Source organism: Eschrichtius robustus, chromosome 6 (genome assembly GCF_028021215.1).
Source record: "Eschrichtius robustus isolate mEscRob2 chromosome 6, mEscRob2.pri, whole genome shotgun sequence".
NCBI classification, from domain to species: domain Eukaryota; kingdom Metazoa; phylum Chordata; class Mammalia; order Artiodactyla; family Eschrichtiidae; genus Eschrichtius; species Eschrichtius robustus.
Genome location: NC_090829.1, coordinates 146045483 through 146069752, shown reverse-complemented (window position 1 = coordinate 146069752; position 24270 = coordinate 146045483). Strand labels below are relative to the sequence as shown.

Genomic DNA, 24270 nt, shown 5'->3' with positions numbered 1-24270 from the left:
TGGGCTCAAAGCTCACCCTCCGCTGCCTTCTCATCCCCGAGCATCTCGCCCTTGGACATCTGACCTTCACCTGGCCCAGGGGTCAGGCTCCTAGCGGGGAGCCCTCCTGCCCGCCCAGCTGACAGCTGCCGCCCTGCTGACCACTTTCCCCAGCCACTTCCACGCGCTCAGCACAGTTATAAAGAAAGCACCTGCTGCCCCTGCTGGGCCTGCGGGCAGCTCGCAGACACCCTGGCAACAAGGGCCTGGCGAGGGGACACAGGCTGCTCCTTGATGTCCAGAGAGAGGCACCAGCCACCTGCCCAATGCACCCTGACAGGAAGACGTGCCCGAACGGCGTGGAGGACTCCGGTGTGAACGGCCCTGCTTCCCCGAGGCCTCCAGGCGGGTGTGGGACGCGCAGGGGCTGGCCTGGCCCCCAACCCGCCATGTGCCCCCAGAGCAGCCTGGGCCACAGCCCTGGGACGGCCCCCTCCTGAGAGCTGCATCTTGATGGGACGCCACCTCCGCTCTGAGGACCCCTCCCGGGCCTGGAGAGGGGCACCATGGGCACCCTGCCTTGTCCAGCCTGGGCTGTGGAACGGGCACTTCCACACAAGCGCCCCCGTGCAGTCCCGTGCCTGGCCATCACCGCCCCTGGGATGGGCAACTTCCCTCCCGGACGCTGGTGACAAATCCCGCAGAGAGGCTGCAGGATTTGGCGCTGAGGCCAAAGGCAGGGGCACATGGTCAGGGACTGGCGGCCTCCCCAAGGGCCAGAGGGCAGGAGGCCTGCTCTCCACAGAGGAGGCTGTCCCTGCCTGCCCAGCCTCCCTGGAACCTGGGGAGGGGACATAACCCAGCCCTGGCCGATGAGCTGGGACGGGACATCCCTGGGTGGGCCTCTGAGCAGGACTTAAAATGGGAGCAGGGCAGGTTTCCCCGTCCCTCTTGCTGTTCGCCCTCTGCCCCTCCCCCTTTTCCTGGCTGGAATGTGATGTGATGGTTGGGGCGCTGGCAGTTGTTTTAGCACAAAGATGAGGAAAGACAGTGGAGCCTGGGCTGCTGATGGCACCCTGAAGACCTGGACTGCCTGCTCCCAGACCCTTGCCGTGCAAGGGACAACTCTCTCCCATTCTAAACACAATCGGCCACGATGACTTGGGCTCTCTGTTACAAGCAGCCTGCGGTAGAGACTAGCAGATGACCACGGCACCCCTCTCCTCCTCCCGGGCCTCAGCTAGACAGCATCCCCAGCCTGCTCTGCAGCCACCCGGGGGCCAGTGCAAACCGCCCTTGCGGGCTGCCACCCAGCCTGACGCCGCCAGGACCCCATCCATGCAGATGCAGAGCCAGGAGGGGCCCGTCTGCCCTTGGGGTGTGAGTTCAGCTGGCACGGAGCTGATGCCCCCGTCGCTCACACCTGCCACCGTCCCCCTGCCTCCTCCTCTGGTGGGCCCCAGGCAAGCCCGGACTCGGCTTACGGGACAGTTGTTCCTGCCCCACCGGACACAGCTCCCCGTGTGGAGGTCTCCTCTCCCTTTGGTGGGGTGACTCGGGCCGGCCACAGATTAGGCCAGAAAGGGTTGGCTGAATGAGACGGAGCTGGAGGTGGGCCCTGCCAGTGGACAGGGACGAGGACGAGGGCACATCAGGGAGGCAGAGGGAGGGCTGGCCCGCTCGTCCCCGCAGGAGCCCTGCAGCCAGAGGGCCAACCTGCGCCTGGTTCTCTAATTAAACATCGCTAGTGATTAGACTCTGCTCCCAACCCAGGAGAGACGCTGACTTGGGAATAACTACCGCTGTGCTGAAAACCAGATGCCGAGGCAGGAGGAGGGCGCTGGCGGGGGCAGCGTCCTGGGTCCCGTTCCTCCCGGGGCACCCGAGCCCTGTGCTGTGGCTCGCCTGGTGCTGACCTGAATTCAGGGCGAGGTCAAGGTGCAAGTGGGGGTCACGGGGCAGCCAGAAGCTCTGGGTTCCCGAGAGCCCAGCGCCGGCCGTCGGGAGGCTCCCATCTCCAGGCCTCAGTTTCCCTCTGCAGAGAAGGTCCCAGGACCTCCTCTTCAGGGGGCGGGACCAGGGGCACAGGAGGCACAAGGCTCCAGGCCCAGCAGGAGGCCCTACAACCCAGCAGCCTCGGTGGCACCAGAAGAAACATTTGGATTCAGAAACATCAATACAAGTAATCACAGACTCTCCCCAGCATCTTGAAATTAAGGTTTCTTAAGCTTAAGGAAGACTCAAGAAGCACAAGCCAACGTCAGGGATGCGCCTGTCATCACCATCCAACCTACGTTATTTGAACAGCTTTAGAAGAGGCATCACAGGGCGTGGAAGCCGCTGCCGTGCAGCCCCGCCTGCCCCCCCGCTCCCGACCCTGGGAACCCTGAGGGCCTCTCAGCACCATGACCTCGGCCAGGATGCGTCACCAGTGTTATCGCTGCACGAGGAACATGCCAGAAGCAGCACGTCTGGAGTCTGGGCAAGCCTGGCTGCGAGCGCCACAGGACCCGACTCCCCGGGAGCCGCAGCTGTGCCTTGTCCCCCCCCCTCCCTGCCCCACCCAGCGGACGCCCACTCAAGACAAATCTGGTGACACCCAACGCCAGGCACAAACAGGGTCGGGCCCGCCGACGACTGGGTGCGGGTGGGCGGCCACGGGGAGCCCCACGCGGGACCCTCTGGACAAAGCCAGGAGCAGACGCACAGGGTCCTCCGTCGATAATCCCGACGTCCGAGGGCGTGGCCCCCACGCAAGCCACTCTCCAGTCCCCTGGGCTCCTAGGCCTTCCACCTCCCACCCGCTGGGCCCTTCCTCCCCTCGCCCGCCCTGAACCCCGCCCAGCACGGCGGCAGCAGAGGGATTTGCTGGGGGCCCCAGAGCGACCCTGACCCTCTACCCAGACCACCAGCACCCACGTCCTCCCTCTCCCAGGGCTCTGCTGTCCCCAGCCTCAAGTCCCCTCTCCCAGCCGCTCACATCCTGCCCCCCAGCCTCCAGGCAAGCAGCAGGCACCCCCTGCTGCGTGTGGACCAATGTCGCCTCTTCCCTGGGGACCCCGCCCCACCCGCTTCCCCAGAGGGCGGTGCGCGACTCTCCCCGGCCATCTCGACCCTCCTGCATGGAGCCCCTGGCTCCCTGAGCCTGGCACCTGTTGCTCCTCCCGCCGGATGGCACCCCTGCCCCGGCCACTCTGCCCTTCCCCGCGGCCCCTCAGGGGGCTCCTCCCCCAGCCCCCCACCCCCTCCCGCGGGCCCGGCCCAGAGCCCCTCAAAGGCCCTGCCGGGCGGGTACCACAGCCCAGGCCCACGAGCCCCGCGAGCCTTCTCCTGCTGTTTGCATTTAAAATGCACACAAAAACCATGGAACCGTCTGTCACTTAATTTTATTACCAGAAAGTCCAAGTTCATTCTGCAAAGATTAAAACCACAGGGCTGTGAACGTGGAAGTCCCTCCGGCTCCGAGACCACAGCCAGCAGGCTCCCAGGCTGGCGGGGTCTCTCCCACCCGCCCTCCTGCTTTCACCGCCCCACCTGCGCGTGCCTGACGTCAGGGCTCTCTGCTGGGGGGAGGGCGGCGTCCCCACACGCTTGCAACTTCTCAGGCCACTTTCCGGGGCGGGGCCCGAGTCCGCCGCGGTGGACGGCGGCGCCAGGCTGGCACCGCGCCTCGCCGTCCTCCCTCCCCCCACGCCCCCCGGCACAGCCGAGGGGAAGCCCCTGGCGCCCAGGCAGAGGTCGGGGGCCCTGACGGAGGGCATCTGGAGAAGGGCGCAGAGCCACGTCCAGCCATGGTCAGCCTGGAGCCACGGGAGCACCAGGAAGCCAGAAGGTTTTTCTCTTAAAGTAACACATAACGTGCAGTCACTGTTGACAAACTCAGACAAAACAGAAAAGCGTGAAGAACGCCAGCCGAGTGGCCGCACCACCTCCTGGGTGGCCGGCACCGAGCTCCACGGACATCCTGGATCCTTCCAGCACCTTTTTTATTGCAAAAATAAATGGGTAGTCACAACACTACCGTGTCAACTGCCTGTCTCACTTCGGTAGACCCGCCTGTGCCGAGGACAGCAGCCCCGTCGCTTAGGGGCTGGTGGAGCAGGGCGACAATGGCAGAGTTGGCCCCCCGGGCACCTCCTCGTGGGCGTCCCCGGAGCTCAGGCGCGCCTGCGCCGCGTCAGGACTGCCCGCCGCCCTCCAGCCGCATCTGCTGGGCCAGCTGCCGCCCGATGGCCTGCAGGGGGCTGGCTCTGTAGGCCGGGCTGGCCAGCAGCTCCCGAAACCGCGTCCTTTCCTCCTCGCTGAAAGAATGGAGAGCAGAAGTCAGCAAACCCCATGCCCTCGGTGGGGGGCTGGGGATGAGCCGTCAGCACCCCCAGGACCAGCCTCGGCTCGGCCAGCCTGCAGGGACACCGGCAAAGGGTGGTCCAGGACCAGGATGAGGGGTGGGGAGTGGGGAAGGCTGTGCGCTGTGAAGTTCTGCTTGGAGCGTCTGGAGGGGGGGGGGGGGGTGCGGGCCAAAGGGGTCTGAGGCCTGACAGGGGCTTTGGGCAGGACAGGAGTGGCTGCCCGGGGGCCTCCTCGTGGTCACAAAGGCCCCTCATCCCCGACTGTGACAGGGAGCGGCTATCAAAGGCAGCAGATGGCAGGCGCCCTGCACACACGAGGCTCACGTAAGCGGCACCTCCAGCAGCAAGCGGGCGCAGGAGCTCCGGGCCCCAGGGGGGCCATGGCGATGGGGGTGCAGCAGTGGGCCCGCCCCTCCGCAGCAGAGTCGGCTGCGGGGCTGCCACTCTGTGCCTGTCCCTACAGCCAGCCGGCCCCCGTCTGGAGCCGCACGGGCCCACAGCCCAGCATGCCACGGGTGGCCTGGCCAGAACCTCAGGGCAGCAGCTCCAGCACAAGCCCACATGAGCCCATCGTGGCACCATGGTGGGGATGGCCCTGGCCTCGGGCGGGCAAGACGGGGTGGAGGGCCCAGCCGTGTTCTGCCCCCACAGGTACGTGACCGAGGGCAAGGCCAAACCACACTGGGCCCCAGCTTTCTTTGCTGCTAATGGGGAGACTCTGGACCCCACTGGATGACTGACTGCCCGGCCAGATGTCCACGCATGCAAGACGCCTAGGATCTGGGCCCTGAGGGCGGCCCCCCAAGAGCCAGCAGCTGCTCCCCTCACTGCCCTGGGGGAAGGGGCTTCCTGGCCCCTGGAGACAGGCTGGGCCCAGAGCTGGCCCTGGCCGAGCTGTCCCCAGCACCCGAGGGACTGGGGTCAGGGGACGCGGCCCGACGCCGGACAGTCCCGGGGGTGGGCTGTGCGGAGGCGGGGCTGTACTCACAGGAGCTGGAACCTCTGCGCCGCGCTCATCCGGCTCAGCTGGGCTGCCCGGGGCCTGACGGCCGCCCTGCTGGGGACACGGAGGAGAGAGTCAGGAGAGCACGCGCCCACCTGGAACCTCCGCCAGAGCACCCGACTCAGGCCACGGTCCACGGTGCACACAGGGCTCTCCTCCCGCGCGCGAGCCTGGGGGCACGTGCGGCCTCACGGCACCACACGGCGGGAGGGACCCGGCCGGGGCGGAGGGCCCAGAAAAGCCGGGAGTCCTGGGCCGACACCTAAATTTAGCCTCCAGACCAGGAGCCCTCGTCGCGTATTCAAGTTTCTTTGTAAGTTATGAATGAAAGGCGTTTCTTGTCTCCGCTCCCCGGGTCCCGGCCGCTCTGGGGGCGCTCCGTCCCACTCCAGGCCAGCCTCGGTCCCAGGACACTGCAGCCCTGTTCCTCCAACCACTGACACTCTCTGTGTCCACCCGGGAGCAGGTCCCCCACCGACCACCCAGAGCTCCCGGGAGGCCCCACCCTTGCCGAACCAGTGGGCCCGGGCTCCCTTCCTCCAGCCAGCGCCCCCAGGAGGCGGCCACGTGCTGGGGGATCAGGAGGCCTTGGGCCTGCACCCCCGTCTAGCACAAGGTAAGAAGGCTTCCCACGGCCGAGGGCACCAAGGTGTGAACACACACCCAGGAGTCCCCTCGGGGCCCACGGGCCAGGGGTGGCCAAGCATAGCGGGTGGAGGCACCATGGGGGGGCGAGGAGGGGCAGGACCCTCGCCCGAGCCTCAGGGCACATCCAGGGCCTGTCAGGCCACTCACAGGGGGAGGCAGGACCCTCCCCAGTGGCGTTTTCCACTGTGGACGGACGCAGGCGGGGTGGATTCCCCGAGGCTTGAAGGGAACTGACCCCCAGCGCTCACCCCAGCGGCCCGGGGCAGGGGCTTTCACGCCCGACGCCGGCCCCGGTCCCGCCTGCCCGCTCTGAAGTCCCCCCGGGGAGGGCCCCAGCTCACTCATGGCAGCCAGGCCTGGCTCTGGCCGCACGGCCGAGGCGGGGGGACAGCGGGCAGCGACCTTCCTGCCAGGCCCAACTGCAGCTCTGAGCACACTGCCCGCTGCCCACATGTCCGCAGAGGTGCCTGGGCTGGAAGAGGACCCCAGCCCTGGCTGCCTGGGAGGAACCTCAGGGGAGCTACTCCATCTCGAAGCCTGTTTCCCCAACTGTAAGACAGGCCAGTGCGTTCCTGACAGGCTCCCTTCAGCCAGCACTGAGCGCCCAGGTGCGCCCAGGTGGCTCCCAGCTTTGGGGCTCTTGTGCCACCCCCCGCCCCTCCCCCTCTGACATGAATGAGCCCACGTAGCACACCCAGCCCAAGGGGACGGGGGCCCAAAACCAAGCACCAGCGGGAAAACCCCGGAGGTCCCAGGGGCTGAGTGAGCCCTGCTGACGTCAGGTCCAGGCTCCATGCGTGAGGCCCTCCACCTTCGTCCGCTACGACCTTCAGGCCGCGGAGGATCCACTTCCTGGGGAGTCTAATCTTCCCTGATGAGCGCGGCCCATTGGCAGCGGCACTGTCCACTCACTGGCTCTGGCCTCAGGGGCCCCGCGGGCTCTCCAGGGGGCCTTGGTGCCCGGTCAGTGCTGGGCGGCGCCCACCCGGCCGAGTGTGGGGAACACCTGGACCCGCTGGGCCCACTCAGAGCCTCGGGCTCTCCCCCCACCACCCTGCAGCGCCACCCAGGTTTGGGACAGGCTGGGAGCAGCCCAGGGCCTCAGTCAGGGTGTCCCAGCTGGTGACTGGGGACGGAGGCCTTGCACTCGGGGTCTGGGTTCCCAGGCACAAGGCTGCCCCCCAACACATTCCACCCGACTCGGATGCCTGGGGGCATGTCCTGAAGTCACCTGTCAGCTGGACCATTCGTGCAACCTACTGCTTTTAACAGGCACCCCTGGCGTGAACTGCCCTGAAGGGCACCGCCTTCTCCCAGCTCCAGGAAACCCCGCCCTTGTGAAGGCACAGAAGAGGCCAAACACCCCATGCAGCAAACATCCCAGGGCTGGGCCTGCTCTAGGAGCTGAAAGACTGAGGGCTGATGACATGGGGACCCCAACCTTGTGAATGGGGCTGGGGGCTCCCAGCCAGGCGTCACTTGGCCAGAAGGCCACAGGAATGGAGTGAAGGGACCACAGGCAAAGCCTGCAGGCCTGCTCGCCCACGCCCCCCAGGGCTGGAGACTGGTGGGCGTCCCCACACGTCGTCCTGGGCAAGACCTCTGTGCCGCCCCCACAGGGAGGGAAGACTGGACACTCCCGGGCCCTCCCCACGGTCTCCCCACCTGGCTGATTTTAATCTGTATTCCTTCTCCGTAATAAACTGTTAACTGAGTGTAATGGCCTTCTGTGAGAATCATCAAACCTAAGAGTGGTCTTGGGGACCCCAGACTTGCAGTCGGCATGAGAAGTGAGGATGGACTTGCAGACCGTTCCCCGAATTTCACAGGAACACACCTGGGTCAGGACACACACGTATGTCCCTGCTGTCAGCTGAGAGGACCTAGAAGCAACCACACCCCAGCCGCGGTCAGCACACCAGCGCCCAGATCTTGGTTTCCTACACCACTTCCAACGGAAGGGACCCGGGCTCCCTGGAGAAACGCCGACTCTCGGACAGGAGCAGGAAATGCCCGGGATGAGCCTGGAGCACCTTGTGCCAGAGAGGAAGGAAAGCGCTCGGAAACAAAACACAACAGCCCCCACGGATGGGTGTAGCAGGGGGACAGCGGAGCCAACCGAGGGAGCTGCCAAGGGCCAGAGCTGGAGCCGGTTCAGCAACAGAACACAGTCGTACTGGATCATGGCCCGAAGTATAAAGCAAACACCCACGGGTCCAAACGGACGTAACTAAGTGATCGATAAGGAAACGGGGGAAGAGGGAATCTGCTCTGCGGGAGAATCCACGTGGTTCTGCAGACACTCCGTCCTCGGGGAGGGGAGGGGAGCGTCCCCCCTCCTTGGGTGCAGGGTGTGCACGGCGACCTCCTTCCAGAGGACAGTGGGGAAGCGGGGAGCAGCTGCAGAGCGGAGAGACCTGACAGACTCACCTGCGCCAGGTGACCAAGGTCAGCGTCCACGGTGCAGGTCACGTGACAGCACGCACCCCGGACGGGACGTGATGAGAAGGGCCCTTCCCCTCTGTGGGCTTCACTGAGGGACGCCCTGAAAAATGTCTGACTGGCCCTCAAAACTGTCAAGGTCATTAAAGACAAGAAGGTTGGGACTTCCCATGTGGCACAGCGGTTAAGAATCCGCCTGCCAATGCAGGGGACACGGGTTCGAGCCCTGGTCTGGGAAGATCCCACATGCCGCAGAGCAACTAAGCCAGTGCACCACGACTACTGAGCCCGCGTGCTGCAACTACTGAGGCCCATATGCCTAGAGCCCGTGCTCCGCAACAAGAGAAGCCACCTCGCTGAGAAGCCCGCGCACCACAACTAGAGAAAGCCCGCACAGCAACAAAGACCCAACACAGCCATAAATAAATAAATAAATAAATCTATTTAAAAAAAAAAGACAAGAAGGTCTGAGAGACTGTCACAGCCCAGAGGAGCTCTGAGGGGACACATGACTACATGTCACGTGGGGTCCTGGATGCGGTCCTGGACAGCAGGACACCAAGGAAAACTGAGAAAGTCTGAATAAACTGTGAGCTTTTAGTCGATTATTATTTTAAGCTTATTATTTATAAATCAGTGTTGGTTCCTTAATTGTGACAAATGCACACGCTGATGTAAGACGTCACAGAGAGGAAGCCATGTGTGAGTTACACTGGGACTGTCGCTATTATCTCCGTCATTTTTCTATTTATATTCAAACACTGTTCTAAAATAATGTTTACTTAAACCAACAGCTCCCCAGTGCCAAGAGGCACTAGAGGGGGAAACGGTGACCCCGGTCGACCGGAGGCTGGGGCTGGGAGAGCAGCTGGGCCCCCGCAGCCCCACGCGGTCCTCCTCGGGCTGCCGGCCGCGGTGTTTACACAGCTCTCTCCCCTCGGGGAGCCCCGAGCACGTTTTTCAGATGAGAAAACTAAAAGCAGGGAGAGGATGCTTGACCGGGTCACATTTTTGTTCAAGAACCAGGAATGGAATGTGCATTTTGGGTTCTGCTTCCGTTGCCAAATCTCAGCTCTGGTGGCCACTCCTCATCTGGACCTGATGTTCTGGGCGCTTCCATCCCGGAACCGGCCTGGACCGACCATCTGGCTCTGCAGCCAAGGGGCCCTGAGCGTGTCCCCTGCCAACCCCAGATCCTTCCTCCTCAGAGGGGAATTCGGTAGGAGAAGGAATTATTTCAAAAAGGCAAAATTAGAGGTAACACAGTAAACGATGGTGGTCCGGCAACTGTGACAGAACAGAAAGGCCCTCCAATTGCTGCCTGTTTGTCCTAAAGCCGAGGCCGTGGTCACACCTGCGCTGGCGCCTCCCGGCCAGGCCAGGCAGCCTCACCCCTTGCTCGGAAACGGCAGCCCGGGCACAGCAGAGGGGCGCGCTCTCCTAAAGCACACAGGTCCCAGGGAGGCAGGAAGGGCCCCAGGAGAACGGCCGGTCCTGGGAGGGAGGCGGCAAAGGCAGCAGCTGCGGCTCCCAGAAGACAAGCAGGGAGCACGGAGCACGGAGCACGGAGCCCGGCGGCGGCCCGGCTGAGCGGCTCCGGCCACGCGGCGGGAGAGCAACTGTGCTGCCCGCGTGCCGCCGGGCACCCGCTCCCGAGGAGGCCCCAGGGCCCCCGGCTCATGGCTGGGCCTGGGACAAGGGTGTCCAAGTCAAGACGGGCCTCTGCGGGGTCAGTGCCCGGCCCGGCCCGGCCCCCCACCTGCTCGTCCTCCCGCCCTGGACAAGGCGGCAGCCCCGTGGCCAGGACACTCACCGCTGGCCAGCCGTCTGCAGCTCCAGCAGCTCGGGCAGGGCGTCCCTCAGGGGCTGCAGGTCCCCCACCACCACCATGGCCCTGCGCCTCCGCTCCGCCTTGAGCTTCTGCTCTGCCAGCCTCGTGGCTTCGATCTCTGAGGAAGGGGGATAAGGGGTCAGCGAGAGGGGACCCAGGAGGACAAGCGCCCGGCCGCTGCCCTCAGCGACAGAGGGTCCCGACTCCCAGCCCGCAGAGCCTGAGCTCGGCCGGGACCCCGGGGGCGGGCTGGCTCCGAGCGGTCTGCTCCCCTTTATCCCGGAGGTGGCTGTCGAATTACAGGCTGATGAGGAGACGGGCTGCAGGCGGGGGAGCTGCCCGAGAAGGCAGGGCCCGGCCGCGGGAGTGGGGTGGGCGGAGGGAGGGGCCGCACAGTCAGAGCAGCCGGCCCCCTTCCCCTCTGCTTCCCTTGTGCCTCCTAGGGGCACGCCAGGAGGGAGAAAGAGGTCCCCACGGGAGACGTCAGCAGGCAGGAGGGTCCCCAACAAGGGAACAGGGTGAGAGTGGCCAGGTCCAAAGCGAGAGGGAACACGCACCGCGGGGTCTCGAGGGGGCTCCTGCACTGGGGGGGGGGGGCCCGGGAAGAGGGGTATGGGCACTGGGACAGACCCTGGGGAGGGGGCGGCGGGGCCCGGGGGTCCAGGATGCCGAGCAGAGGGCAGGGCGCGGACGAGCCGGGGTGAGGCTGCCCGACCGGCAGGACTGCGGCCTCTACAGAGAAGGGGTTCGGCAGGGCCTGGACGGGGACATGGCCTCAGGATCTGACTTTCATTTTAAACTATATGTATTTCAAAATTGCTAATAAAACACGTACTCAAATGTGTTATTTCCACAGTGTGGCTCGTGGAAAACGCCAGCTCACTAGCTTGCGTGCAGACCTTGCTCCAGGGAAACTGCCTGAATCTGTGATCATTGATTTGTTGATTGTTCTGCATTAGATTCCTTAATAAAAAAAAAAAAAAAAAAAAAAAAAAAAAAGCTCTGCTACTAAAAAGCCTGGAAATGAGGCTGTGATGTGATGGATTTGGGACAATCAGACTGGAGCCTGAGAGGCTCTCCTGCCTCCCAACTGCACGAGGTTTACTGGGCTATAAATAACCAGGCTGCAGACTGAATCACATCTAAAAAGGGAACTGAGAGCACCTTCCTGACAAGCAGCCGACAGACTCACAGCCCAGCCGACAGAGGCCTGGAGATGCCAGCAGAGAAGCGTCAGCCGGCGGGCCAGGCGGGCCCGACGCGGGGCGTCTCCCTCCCGCGGGGCTGTGAGTCTGCAACCGGCCCTTCAGGCACTGTGGCCGCCCGGTCACCCCTCGGGGCAGGTGCAGGAGGCGATGGCGGTGGGCACGGCACCCAGAAGGGCGGCGATGACACCAGGCACAGGGCAGGCCAGGGGGAGGGGGACCTGGACGGGGGCCCCACGAGTGAGGACAGACTCAGGACAGCCCACCGATTATTAGTGCAAAGCACGTGTGCGCGCTCGGCTCGGCCCCGGTCCGCCCAAGCCCCAGGAGGTGTATGTGACAGGCGAGGGACGTGTGGTGGCCCTTAACAGGCATCCCCAAAAGAGAAGACTTTGTGGAAACAGAAGCTACTGGGAGGCCTGGCAGGGGCGCCTCCTCCCCAGGCTGGCAGTTCACCCTCGCAGGCCCTCACGGCCCGAGAAGCTCGGAAAGGCCCACCCGGACAAGCCAAGTCAGGGACACACCCACCCCGGTTGCATCCAGACCGGGAGAGCCCAGGGGACCCTCAACTCACCCCAAAGAGCTGAGCTCTGGGGACAAAGACTGCCCATCCTCCCGGGTCCTCCTGCCCTGGGCCCCGGGCCACCCCTCCATGCCAGGGATGTTAGGATGTACAGGGTGACAATTCAGTCCTCTCCATGCTGACAGGATACACAATTTACTCGGCACCTCATCAAGCCGGGTGCCTCTTTCCAGAGAGCCCTGGTTCCCAGGGGGGCCGAGGCAGCAGCGGGGGTGGGGGGCGGGGGGCGGGGGGGGGGTGGTTCAGGCAGGGGAAGGGAAGGGACAGGACAGGGTGGGGCTCCCTCCCCGGCTGACCGGCCCAGCGCCCAAGCTGGGGGACCAGACGAGCAAAGCAGGCCCAGCTCATAGGAGGACGGAGGTGAATGCCAGCAAATCAAAGCCAGAGCATTTTAGGTTAAAAACGCATGGGGTCCACCTAGGACGCATCCAAAGCATGCAAGGACAGCACAACACAGGGACAGGTGCCGGGTGGTCACTGCAGCTGCTGCTTCAAAGGGAAAGACGACAGTCACCACATGAAGTGCCCAAAGAGTCCGACGGAATTCACCGTCCACTCAGGATAAAGATTACAATGAAACCAAGAACAGAAGGAACTTCCTTAATTTGAGAGAGATTATCCACCAGAAATTCCGCATCTTGTGTACATCAGACAGACTCTCTGATGAAGCAGGCCACAGAAGGGATGGCGGAGACCCCCGCCAACCTGGCCAGGCGGCTCCGAGCCCAGGGAAGGCGCGAGCGCGGCTCCCACACCAGCCTCAAGTCTGACGCTGGCTCCAACTCCAACAGGGCCTGTGACTGAACCTGGGATCTAATTCCAAACCTTATTTTTTAAAAAGACTAAATGTGTAAGAATAGCCAAAGCATTTTTGAAAAAGAACAAGAAACAAGAGAGCTGGCCTACTGGATATTAGAGCAAATTATGAAACGAGGGAAATTCCAACAAGGAGGCGTCAGGTAGGTGGGAACTCGAAGAGCAGGCTTTGCGACCGGCCATCCTGGGTAAGGGGGGGGGGGGTCCCTCCCTCCCGCTACTCCTAAAAATTACTTATGCAAGAATTAAACACTACAAATAAGACAATTTCACTGGCGTGTGGGATGCTGAACATGGGAAATTTTTATGGGCTGAAACCCGTGTTTCTATGTGGTGCCCAGGAGGGCAGGCACCAGCTCCCTGAAGGCCCATCCATCCTGGTCATTCTCTCCTTGCTTCCTTGCCCGCATTTGCTAACCTGTAAGAAACTGAAGGGAAGTTCCTTATAAACAGCGTCTGAAACAGAGCTCGCGTGAGGACCACTAGCTTTATGCACCATCACGGCCTGGGGTTACTGACCCTGAGCAAAGCAGGCTCACGGGACACTGACCATGGTCCAGTCCTCAGCCCCTGGAGACTGGGACCAATTCTCACCCCTTCTAGCAACACTGCAAAGGTTCCAGCCACTGCAGTAGGATGAGAAGACGACATAAAACAGAGTTTGGAAAGAAAGTGGTAAAACTATCTCTATTTTAAGTAGCATGATCATTTATGTAGAAAATTCTAAGGAATCTACAGGATAACTACCAGAACTAACACACAATTTTAGCAAGACCAGAGGATACAAAATTAATAATGATTAATAATATAATAAATAGAAGAAACCTGGAAAATGAAGCTTTTGTGAATTTCATTTATAATAGCTTCAAAAACTGTAAAACAGCAATAAGCTTATCCAAAAAAAGAAAAAAATCTAAGACCTCTACTCTTCAGACCACATAACACTGATGACAGAAATTAAGGAAAATGTAAATAAAACGGGAGAGATACCACGTTCATGGATGAAGACCCAATGTTGTTAAAATGGCAATTCTCCTGAACTAACTGATCTATAGATTCAAAGCAATCCCTGTCATTGCTATAAAAGGTTTTGTTGGTGGTGGTGACGTTCAAGAAATTGACAAGCCTGTGATAAAATTCATATGGAAATGCTACGAACCTGGACCATCCAAAGCAGTCTTGAAACAGAGGACCTGGGACACAGGACTTCCCTTATCTGACCCCAAGACCTGCTTCACAGCTGCAGCAACTGAGACAGCCTGGTACTGAGAGGCTATCTGACTTTTCACAAAGACACAAAGACAACTGGATGAGGAAAGAAAAGTCTTTACAACAAATTGTGCTGGAACTGAAAAAAAAAAAAAAAAAAAAAAAAAAAACAAAGAACCTGAACCAGGACTTCACACCACAGACAAACATTAATTCAAGATGGATTAGAAACCGTAAAGTTTTTAGAAGAGTAGAATTTATCCGCCTGACTTGGGACTGGGCCATTTTCTTAAACAAGACGCACACGCACACTAACCCTGTAAGGAAAAAAGACAAATCAGCCTCCTCAAAATTAAACTTCTGTTCATCAAAAAAAAAAAACTGTTAAGAAATTAAATAGACAAGTCACAGTCTGGGAGAAAATTATTTGCAAAACACACCTGACAAGACTGGTCTCCAGGACAGAGGAACTCCTTGAGCTCAGTAATAAAGAGCCCAGCAAGAGCCTCATGAGACAGACCCTGGGCCTCAGAGGGCGCCTCAATGGGCAGCAGCACGTGAAAATGCCCATTCACCATGACAACGGGCACCTCACGCTCAGCAGCTAGGACTGCAGGGACAGACGTGCTGGCACAGCCGTGGAGCAACCACAACTCTCCCACGTTGCTGGGGGGGCGCTAAACGTACAACCACAGTAGAGAAGCGTCTGGCAGTTGCTTATAAAACTAAACATACACCTGCCCTATGACCCAGCATTCCATTCCAAGTATTTACCCAAGAGAAATGAAAACATATGTCCACAAAAAGACCTGTAGAGAATGTGCATAGCAGCCTTATTCACAGCAGCTAAAAAGAGAAGACAGACCAGGTGTCCATCCATAGGAAAGTGGACACCAAACGGTACGTCCACATAAGGAAACACTTCTCAGCAACAGAAGGGCACAGACTACGGCTACACAAAGCACGGATGAGCCCAATGCCAAGCTGAGCAGAACAGCCCAGACACAAAAAGAGCACATCCTACATGACTCCTTTTAGACGATGTCTGGAGCAGTAAAACCTAAATTCTGACCTGAAAAAGATCAGACGGGGGCTACCTCTGGGGGAGTCGGGACTGGGAAGGGGCACGGGGCATTTCTGGGTGATGGTGATGGTCTGCACCTTGAAGGGGATTCTGGTTGTACAGGTGTAGGCATTTGTCATACATCACTGAACAGCACACTTAAGATTTGCATTTCACTGCATGTAAATTTTACCTCAAAATAAAAACTAAAAAGAACCATAAACAAATATTGAATTCTAGCGGAATTATTTGGGAGAAAGTGTGCTGAAGTCTGTAATTTACTTTGGAACACGTAGCTAAAACATGGGTTGGTGTTTGGACAGACAGATGGGATGGACAGAGGAACAGGCATGTGATAAAGAAGTGAGGTGCTCATTGTAAAATGTGGATGGTGGGCATAAGGACGCCCACTGTAAAATTCTTCCTACTTTTCTGTACAGAACTTTTCATAATGAAATACTAAGTAAAATCAACTTGGTAGATGTAGCTAAAGCTATATTCAGAGGCTGACATACAGCCTTTCATTCCTAAACAAAACATACAAAAATAAATACGTCACTAAAACAAACCTAAAGAAACCAAGAATGGGGTACAAAAAAAACCCAGAAACTAACAATTTGGAAAACAGAAAAGTAGAAGTGACAACTAAATACAAGAATTCTTGGCATGGAAGAAACAAAATTAACCAGAAATTAGAGAGGGGGATACAAATAAAGAATGATAAGCAGGATATTAAATAATGAGAAGCCAACAACTCTCCTAATAAATGTTGAAATCTGATTAGATTAGATGTTTTTATAGGAAAATGAGTGACCAAGATTAACTCAAGTAGTTAAAAAAAGACCAACCGTCATGGAAGAAAACTTAAACGTCATCAAAAAATTGTAGCCCAGGAACGTTCAGGGCCCCAGTGCTCCCGGCCTATTAACTTTTCCAAATCCATTTTACAAAGAATATTTTGCACAACTCCATGCTAGGGACTGTGAAAAAGAAGATGGATGAATGAATCATTTCCTTAAGAAACATCCAAAAAGTGAAAGAAAACTTAAAATTAACAATTGTGGAAGAAATTGATAAATTTCTCTAAAAAATTAAAAGCATACAGTTTCTTTAAAACTTTCAAGGAAAAACTAATGCAGATCATGTTTTAACTGCGTGAGAACATAAAGAAAAAAACATTTCAAATTAATTTTAGAAGTCAGCAAAACACTAAAAAGACAACTGTAAGAAAAAAATTTCAAAACAATCTTCACAAGAAAATCTTTAGAAAAAATCAGCAGATATTCAGCATCATAAAATATAAGTATCTTTTCCAAGCAAAATTAATAAGAAGAAATCCACCCCACAGACAGGCGCTCGGAAAGGAGGGAGCCACCAACCCCCGCAGAGCAGAGGCCCGGGGTCCCCGACCCCACCAGGTGGGTGAAGAGCCACCTCTGCTGGGGACCCTGTACTGTCACACGCCCGGAGGAGGGCCTGGAGGGACACACGCAGACCCAAAAGTGGGAAATTTCGTAGGTATCATAAAACACCCAACCCGCACGTGCTCCCTTTGCGATGCTTTCCACGGGAGAAGCAGCTTCCTGCGACGTTCCCGATGGGGGGGGGGTCGGGGGTCGAGGCAAGGCCGTGCGGACCCTTGCACGGGTGACAGGGCCAGCCCCTCCCCCGCGGGGCCGCCTGCTCGTCACATCGCAGGCCCCCTCCTCCAGGGCCCCAGACCACCCAAAGCGGGCTCCGAGCCAGCCCGGGACAAGGCCCCAGCAGGGACAGGGCCCCAGCAGGGACAGGGCCCCAGCAGGGACAGGGGGAGCTTACTCTGCAGCCACCTCTCGCGCCTCAGCTTCAGCTTCTCCTTCTTGGGCAAAACAGCCTTGGCCTTGGCACCTGCGGACAGAGAACACGGGGTGAGCAGGACAAAGCCAGGAGCACACGGTGTGCACACAGGTGTAGCTATTCAGGGTGCCCGGCCATCGCACCTGGCCGCGGCTGCGGGACACCAGGCCCCCCAGGCAGGGCCGCAGCACACCGGGCAGAGCGACTCCAGCCTGCCCCGCTCGCTGGGCCTTAGCTGGTTTCCCCAGAGGTAACGCGGCTTAAGCCCAGGCCACGTTCCACCCGGGGCGCATTCTGTACAGGATCCGACTGTCCCGCAGATTCCCGAGCTGGTAAAACACACCCACGGCGTCTAAGGAGAAGCAGCGCAGAGACGAGCTCCGTCAGGGCGGCGCTCCTAGTCAGCTGGACTTGTCAGTTCAGGATCCTCTGTAAAGGGCCATAACCCGTGACTCCCACGGGGATCTAATCCCTTTCCCGAGTCAGATCCCACACGCGGCGGCCGTGCCTGGAGCTGGCCTGCTTTCCTCCCCACTCACCCCGACCTCTGAGGCCAGCAGGAAGGGGAGGCGCAGGGCCGTCAGTCACCCTGGGCCAGGTCGGCGGGCTGCTCGGGATGTGGGCGGCTGTGCACGAGGATGACGGGAGGGAGGGGCTGCGTGGCGGGCACCCCGCAGGCGTCAGCGGCCGTGGGGCTGTGGGTGAGGGCGGCGATGCCCCCGGGCCGGCGCGGGGCCCGACCGCCAGTGGGGTGAGGGCGGCATGTCTGGGGCGGGAGCCTGAACAAGGGCAGCAGCGGCAGGAGACAGCAGAGGCACCTCACACGGGAGCCTCGGACCCACCCTCAAAGGTCCAGGGAGAAGTCTTCTCTGCCTTACTCCTGATTCTGAAATAATTTCAAAAGAAAAAAGAGTCTACGACCCGCAGAGACAGAACCGTAAGCGCACGCAGCATCCAAACGAGGGGCAGGCTGGCACGCATGTCGGGACCCTCCCCGCGCCACCCAGGACCCCTGCCCAGCAGTCCGGGAAATGGGACCCGGCACGCCGACCCTGTGAGGCCCAGGGGCTTGGGGAAGCTTCAGTCTCGCGGAGGCTGCAGGCCCGAGAACAGGGGAGCCTCCGGCCCAGGGCGGCCAACAGACGCCGCCCCCAGGGGCACGGGAGGGAACAGGCGGGAACGGGCACTGCGGGGCCAAGGCGCCTCGGGTCTGCTCACCTCAGCGTCCCACCAGGGACCCCGAGGGCATCTGGAGGCTCCAAAAGCCCAACAAGCCCAACCCCGAAGGACTGGCAAAGCCCTTCACTGGGACAGTGAGGGGCCAGCGGGCCAGGTGGACCAGCCTTAAGAAGAAGGCGGTATCTGGGCAGGGCCGCCACGTCCCCAGGGCTGCGGTCAGGGCGGAGTGAGCGGTGCTCTATCCTGTCTCTGGACATCTCCAGGGCTGTAGAAAGACATGTAGGTCCAGCCAAAGGAAGAGGGCCTGGCTCCATAGTGGCTTTAATGGACGTTTTCAAACTCACAGGAGAGAGGGCCCTGTGAAGAACCCTTGAGTGTCCCTGACCGCATCCACCCGACCCTGGTACTTCAAGCCAAGCCTAGATGGGCCAGCGCCCATCCTCCGGACTCTGGGACAGCAGCCACATGTAAGTTCCCCAGGTGTCTGAGCCAGCCCTGTGAAAGGGTCCCGCCTGCGGACATGTTGCCAAGCGCCAAGTGCAAGTGCCCGACACACAGTGAGGCCAAACAAGTGAAACATCAGAGCTTGGAGCAGAGAAAAGTGTCTTGCAGGGCCGAGCAAGGAGACGGGTGCTTTGTGCTCAAAAAACCCCAAACTGCCTGAAGGCTTCAGCAAAGCGTTTTTAAAGGCCAGGTGACGGAGGCGGGTGGCAGGGTATGTGATCATCTCGTGCACAGTTCTCTAACTGGTTGATGGTGAGGTAACAGGGTGCTCAACATTAGGCTCCAGAAGGTCTGGGGGCTACGTGCTCAGGATCATCAAGTAGTTAATTTCTTCCACTTAGTGGTGGTTTTTAGCATCTGAAAAACTCAGGAAATATGCTCAAGATACTATTATCTGGGCACTTCAGACAGGAGCTACAGCAGAGGATGTGCGAGAGGGGCCTGCCCGCCCCCCCTCCAAGGCCCCAAGGGGTCCCGCTCGATTACAGACACACCCCGTGAGAACGGGCCATCCAGGCTGGACGGGGGACACTCAGGGGGACACTGGCCAGCACCAAGAGGGCAGCGGTACCACGTCGAGCCTGTCCCGTCCGCTCCCTCCTGAAGCCTGCGTATCACTTCTCTCCATCCCAGCACCAAGCCCCCTCGGGCTCAGCCCTGGACAGGCCAAAGACCACAGGTCCCCCTCAGAGGAAGGTTCTGGAACGGCAGGAGAGGAGAGGACAGGGAAGGTGCTCAGGCCACCCCACCTGGTAACAGAGGAGGAGCACCTGCCGGTGACCAGGCCCAGCTTCACTGACCTGAGAACACAATTCCAGAAATCGCCACCCCCATGTAGGCTGCTCCGGGGGGAGCACTTGTCCCTCCTCGGGGCCAGGAGGGCCTCCCGGTCAGTGTGTGGAGCACAGGACAGAGGCGCTCCGTGAGCCTCATGGGAGACAACCAGGGCTAATACCAGGCCAACGTCCCCCCAGCGGGGCCCCAGCTTCACTGAGCTGCCCACACGAGGGGCCCCGTCTAGACAAAGAGCAGCCTGCGGCCCCTTCCCGGGTGGCATCAGCGCCCCCCAGGTCAGGGGGCATCTGCGCGCTGGGACGGGTCACAGACACACAGCCCACGTGGGGGACACAGGGACAGCTTTTACTTGTAATGTCGATTCTCTCTTTCCTACAACGTGCACATCCTGCTTTTTCAACTATGAAATGTTGTTTTTTACAAAAGTAACTTTAGCAGGAGGCTGGTCCCTAACTTTCAAGTCTCTGCCAGGGGCACGCTGCGCTGCAAAGGGGGGCCCCGTGGCCATTCAGTGTGGACGACTCGGCATCCACCCAGGCACTGGCTCAGCTGCCATGGAGCCAAGAGCTCAGCCAGGAGGGGGCACAGGGGCCCCGTCCACAGCCTGGCCCCTCCTACCGCCTCCAAGACCCCAGGGCAGCCCTGGTCCACTTTCTCCACCGCAGAGCCCGCTGGAGGCCAACACTTGCGTGCCACCTCTCAGGGCCTCCTGTCCCGTGTGTGCGGCTGTCCCCGTGCAGCGAGATGCTGGCCCTCAGGTGGCTGCGCGCCCCACTGCTGCCACCATGCTGGGACCCTCCTCTGCCCAGGTGGCAGCCAGACGTGACATCTCCATAAGCGAGTGAACGGGACCACATCCCGTCAGCAGGCAGCAGGCAGGAGGGACAGGCAGCGTTTCTGCACTGCAGGGCGTCGTGTCCTGCTGCCTTTATGCCCACCCCCCCATTTTTTTTTGGCTGCGTTGGGTCTTCCTTGCTGCGCGTGGGCTTTCTCTAGTTGCGGCGAGCGGGGGCTGCTCTTCAGTGTGGTGCGCGGGCTTCTCATTGCAGTGGCTTCTCTTTTTGCGGAGCACAGGCTCTAGGCACGCGGGCTTCAGTAGTTGTGGCACACGGGCTCAGTAGTTGTGGCTCGTGGGCTCTAGAGCACAGGCTCAGTAGTTGTGGTGCACAGGCTTAGTTGCCCCGCGGCATGTGGGATCTTCCCTGACCAGGGCTCGAACCCGTGTCCCCTGAACTGGCAGGCGGATTCTTAACCACTGCGCCACCAGGGAAGCCCCCTTTATGCCATTTTGAAGACATTTAGATCCCACAGGCAACCTTACGCCACGGATACTCAGCCCGCCATGCTGCCGTGAGCATGTCGGCACCACACGTTCCCAGACAGGGGAGGAGGTCGCCACAATCCTCCTCGTCTTCCACTTGGGCTGCACTCTGCACTCAGCGCTCTGCAAGGACAAACTCACAGGGTCCCCTGACACCCGTTCTTGCAGAGAAAGAAGCTGATCACAGAAAGCCTCAGGCCGCCAGCAGGGAAGGGGGGGCAGGATGGGCCCCAACAGGTTGGCTTCACAACTGGCTCCTGACCCCCTGCCAAGACAGGAGAGGGAATAACTGAAGCACGGATCGCCCGGGACAAATCCATCAGCACTGCAGATATGCGACTGTGTGGGAGAAAACCCAAAACGCCACCAGGAGGCCATGTGGCAACATCTATGGGTCCTGGTTTGCCCACCCCCAGTCCAGCGTCTCAACGTGTCAGGATGCCAGGCTCAAGAAACAGCAACCCACTGGCTTCCCAAGCAAAAAAGCTTGGCCCCCAGGGAAGTCGGCAGAGCCTCCTCCAACAAGTGGACCCTCACACCAGCCCTGCTCACTACCACAGGCCAGCGGGTCCCGGAGGGAGAGATGCCCAGAGCTATCGCAGAGCACAGGCCAGTAGAGTGCCTGCCCTGCCAGCACCGCACGCAAGCACTCCCAGGGTCAGGACACTGGCCCAGACCAAGATCTGGGGCCCTGGCCCGCCTGAGGCCTCCTGCACCCATAACCCGAATGCCAGCAGCACAGCACAGCTGGGACGGGGGTACACAACACACCTATCATGTCACAGCTCCAAGGGTCAGTGTGAGCCACAGCAGGGCACAGGCCCCACCTGTCATGCTGTCACTGGCCAGTGCCCAGGGTAGACTCAGGTGAGTCAGTCTGCACCCGTGTCTGCCCTCAGGAGAATGAAGGGGGACCACCAGGGTGGGCCAGGCAGCTACTCTGCGGGACTGAGGGCCCAAGGTCCCACCTGTCAGTGGGAGGAGCACCACAGCCCACTCTATAGCCAGGCCACTGGGGTGCCACGCAAAGGGGGATGGTAACACAGGGAGCAGAGGCCAGGCTGAGGCTCTGAGAGGGAAGCACCGAGAGAGGTCCTGGAGCTGGGCAGGGAGACCCCTTGTCCGCAGGGATGCTGCAGCCACTGGCAGGGGACACAAGGGGGCTGCTGGGCCACTCCCCTCGCCCAGCCTGAGCCCAAGATCCTGGCGGGCATGGGCACTTAGCAAACGCTCACCACGCTACGTGGACTTCGCTTCTGCCCGCAAATACACCTCCTAAGGCCACCTGGCCGCCCCCGACGCACGAATTCAGCCACCCCTGCACCGGCACTGCCGGGACGGGCATGGGGGCTCTCACTGCTCAGCCCAGCACAGGGAAGTGGGGCCGCGGGCGGAGGGCGAGTGCTATGATGTGATTTCTTTTGTGCTATAATTCCTACTCATGCCGTGTGACACACACGAGTTGGGAAGACACGTTAGGTGGTTCAAAATGGAGCCACAGTGGCCAATGTGAACCTCCGCGTCAGCTGTTTTGAAACGTCCGCTGCAGGACCCTGAGTGTCTTAGTGATGAACTGAGAGCATTACCTTAGATGAGAGGTTTGATGGGGCACGTACGTCACTGAAACAGAAGAAACAACTGATGCAGCCCAGACCCCCTTCCCAGGACAAACGATGTTCCTTAAAGAGACCCCTGAGCCCAGCGACTGGAAGCGACTCCGCGCTGCCGAGAGCTGTTCCAGAGACGCTGCCCGAGGCCCTCCCGCTCAGCCGCCGGGGACCTGCTGCCGGCTAAGACGCCGCCTCCTGCCCGAAGACTCCGGCAGTGGTCCGGCACCTCTCCTCTCTGACTACCTGTGTCCCGTGCTGTGTGCCATAAGCCGAGTGACCGTCCACCTCCAGCCCCGCGATTCTGACCCGCCCTTCCTGCTGGGCCCTGCAACACAACAGCGCAAGAACTGGGGTGCAGGGCGCGCTGCGGGGCACCAGGCTCGCTGTGCACCCAGCTCCTCGGCACCTTGGGCCCATCCACACATGCCTCCTCACAAAGCCACGCTGCGGCCAAATCCCCTGCACTTCCCGCCAGCCGAGAGCCCGCCCAGAGCCGGGAAGAAGGCGCTGGGAAAGACACCGTCCTGCGAGGAGGAGGAGGAGGAGGAGGAGGAGGAGCCGGCCCGAGGGCCCCAACCCCTCCCTCTCTGAACCGTGCGGGCAGGATCCTCCGTGCCCCTCCCTGCTTCCGTCTGTCCAAAAGAACGGGCTCAACGCAGGCAGAGCAAGGCGAGAAGAGCCCAGCAGTGGGGCCCTTCCTGTCCCCCGGCTGCCAGCAGGCCCAGAGCAGCGGCCCATGCCTTCCATCCTCTGCTCGAGCACACAGAGCTCAGGCCCTGCTAGTGCAGGCAGCCCTGGACACAGTGGGCACCCCTCCCAGGGCCTCCCCCCACGGCCAGGAGGCAAGCGCCCGGGCAGCACGCGGGGTGCTCAGAGCCTGCGGCCACAGAGGACGGCGGGCGCCACGCACCGCGGCCAAGCCCAGGAGGGCTTCCTCCAGCTCCCAGACCCGCAAGTGCCGCTGCCCACCAGAGACCTCCAGGGCTCCCCTCAGCGGCCTCAGGAGGCCAGGGAGGCCAAGGGGAGAGCGAGCCACCCCTGGCCAACGCGGGTCTCCACAGAGCAGCGGCTCCCTCCAGGCCTGACTCTCACTGTTCCTGATACACTCGGGCTGGGTGGAGAGGAGTAGAGCTTAGTAAAGCTCTAAGTGGACTATTCTGTCACAGCCCTGGCGTCACAGCCCTGGGGCCACAGCCTTGGCGTCACAGCCCTGACTTGAAAGGCAGGGAAAGTCCCTCGATGGGGAGCTGCATCCGAAGTCCCTAAAGACAGCCTCTGGGAAGCGCTCGGGTCCCATCTGTGCCCCAAGGTCAGCCCTCCCAAGCCTCCTCTCCTCCTCCAGGCAGGACCCGCTCCAGGTCTGGGCTCAGCCTGAAGACGAGACGCAGCTCTGCTGCCCTCTGCTGAGCACCTGCCTCGGAGGAAACCGAGTTCCGGAGGAAACCGCATCGGTCTGCCAGCGGAAGGTCGGCGGGGGGTGGGGGTGGGGGGTGGGGGGGAGGAAGCTCAGGCCGCAGGGAAAGGGAAGGTCAGGGCAGAGCTCTCTGCTTGGGTGGGGGAAGGGGGCGTCTCGGCAGCACAGCCCCAGGTGATGAAGGTGGGTGACCCCAAGGCCAAGTCCCTCCACCGGGGCCTCGAGGCCTCCGTGTCCACTCACCACCGTCACTTCCCCACCTCTTCCACCCAGAGCCCCTGCAGACGCGCTGCCACCGCCACCTCCTCCCTCCTGCCCTCCTGCTCCCGCGTCCCTCACCAAGCCCGTCATCCACCCACTCACGCCCCCGTTTGAGTCCAGGGGCCGGGACTGCCCAGGCCAGGGCACAGGCGGGGGACTGGCAACAGCGCAGGCGCTTATCTGAGCACCGAGTGGCTTGCTTCCCACAACAGCACAGCACAA

The 24270-nt window shown here is 60.6% G+C and overlaps 1 protein-coding gene across 2 annotated transcripts in view; it reads right to left on the bottom strand.

Moving 5' to 3' along the window:
* Positions 1–3346: 3346 nt before the first annotated feature.
* SLX9 (SLX9 ribosome biogenesis factor) overlaps positions 3347–24270 on the bottom strand; it is a 29765-nt gene continuing 8841 nt past the window's right edge. The window contains exons 3-6 of one of the 2 annotated variants that reach the window (XM_068547201.1): positions 16947–17015; positions 10235–10370; positions 5317–5385; positions 3347–4280 (exon numbers count right to left, since the gene is read on the bottom strand). In XM_068547201.1, the coding sequence (XP_068403302.1) occupies positions 4157–4280; positions 5317–5385; positions 10235–10370; positions 16947–17015 (398 nt within the window). In that variant the 3' untranslated portion in view covers positions 3347–4156. The remainder of the gene's footprint in view (positions 4281–5316; positions 5386–10234; positions 10371–16946; positions 17016–24270) is intronic. The other variant, XM_068547202.1, reaches the window with a different exon arrangement.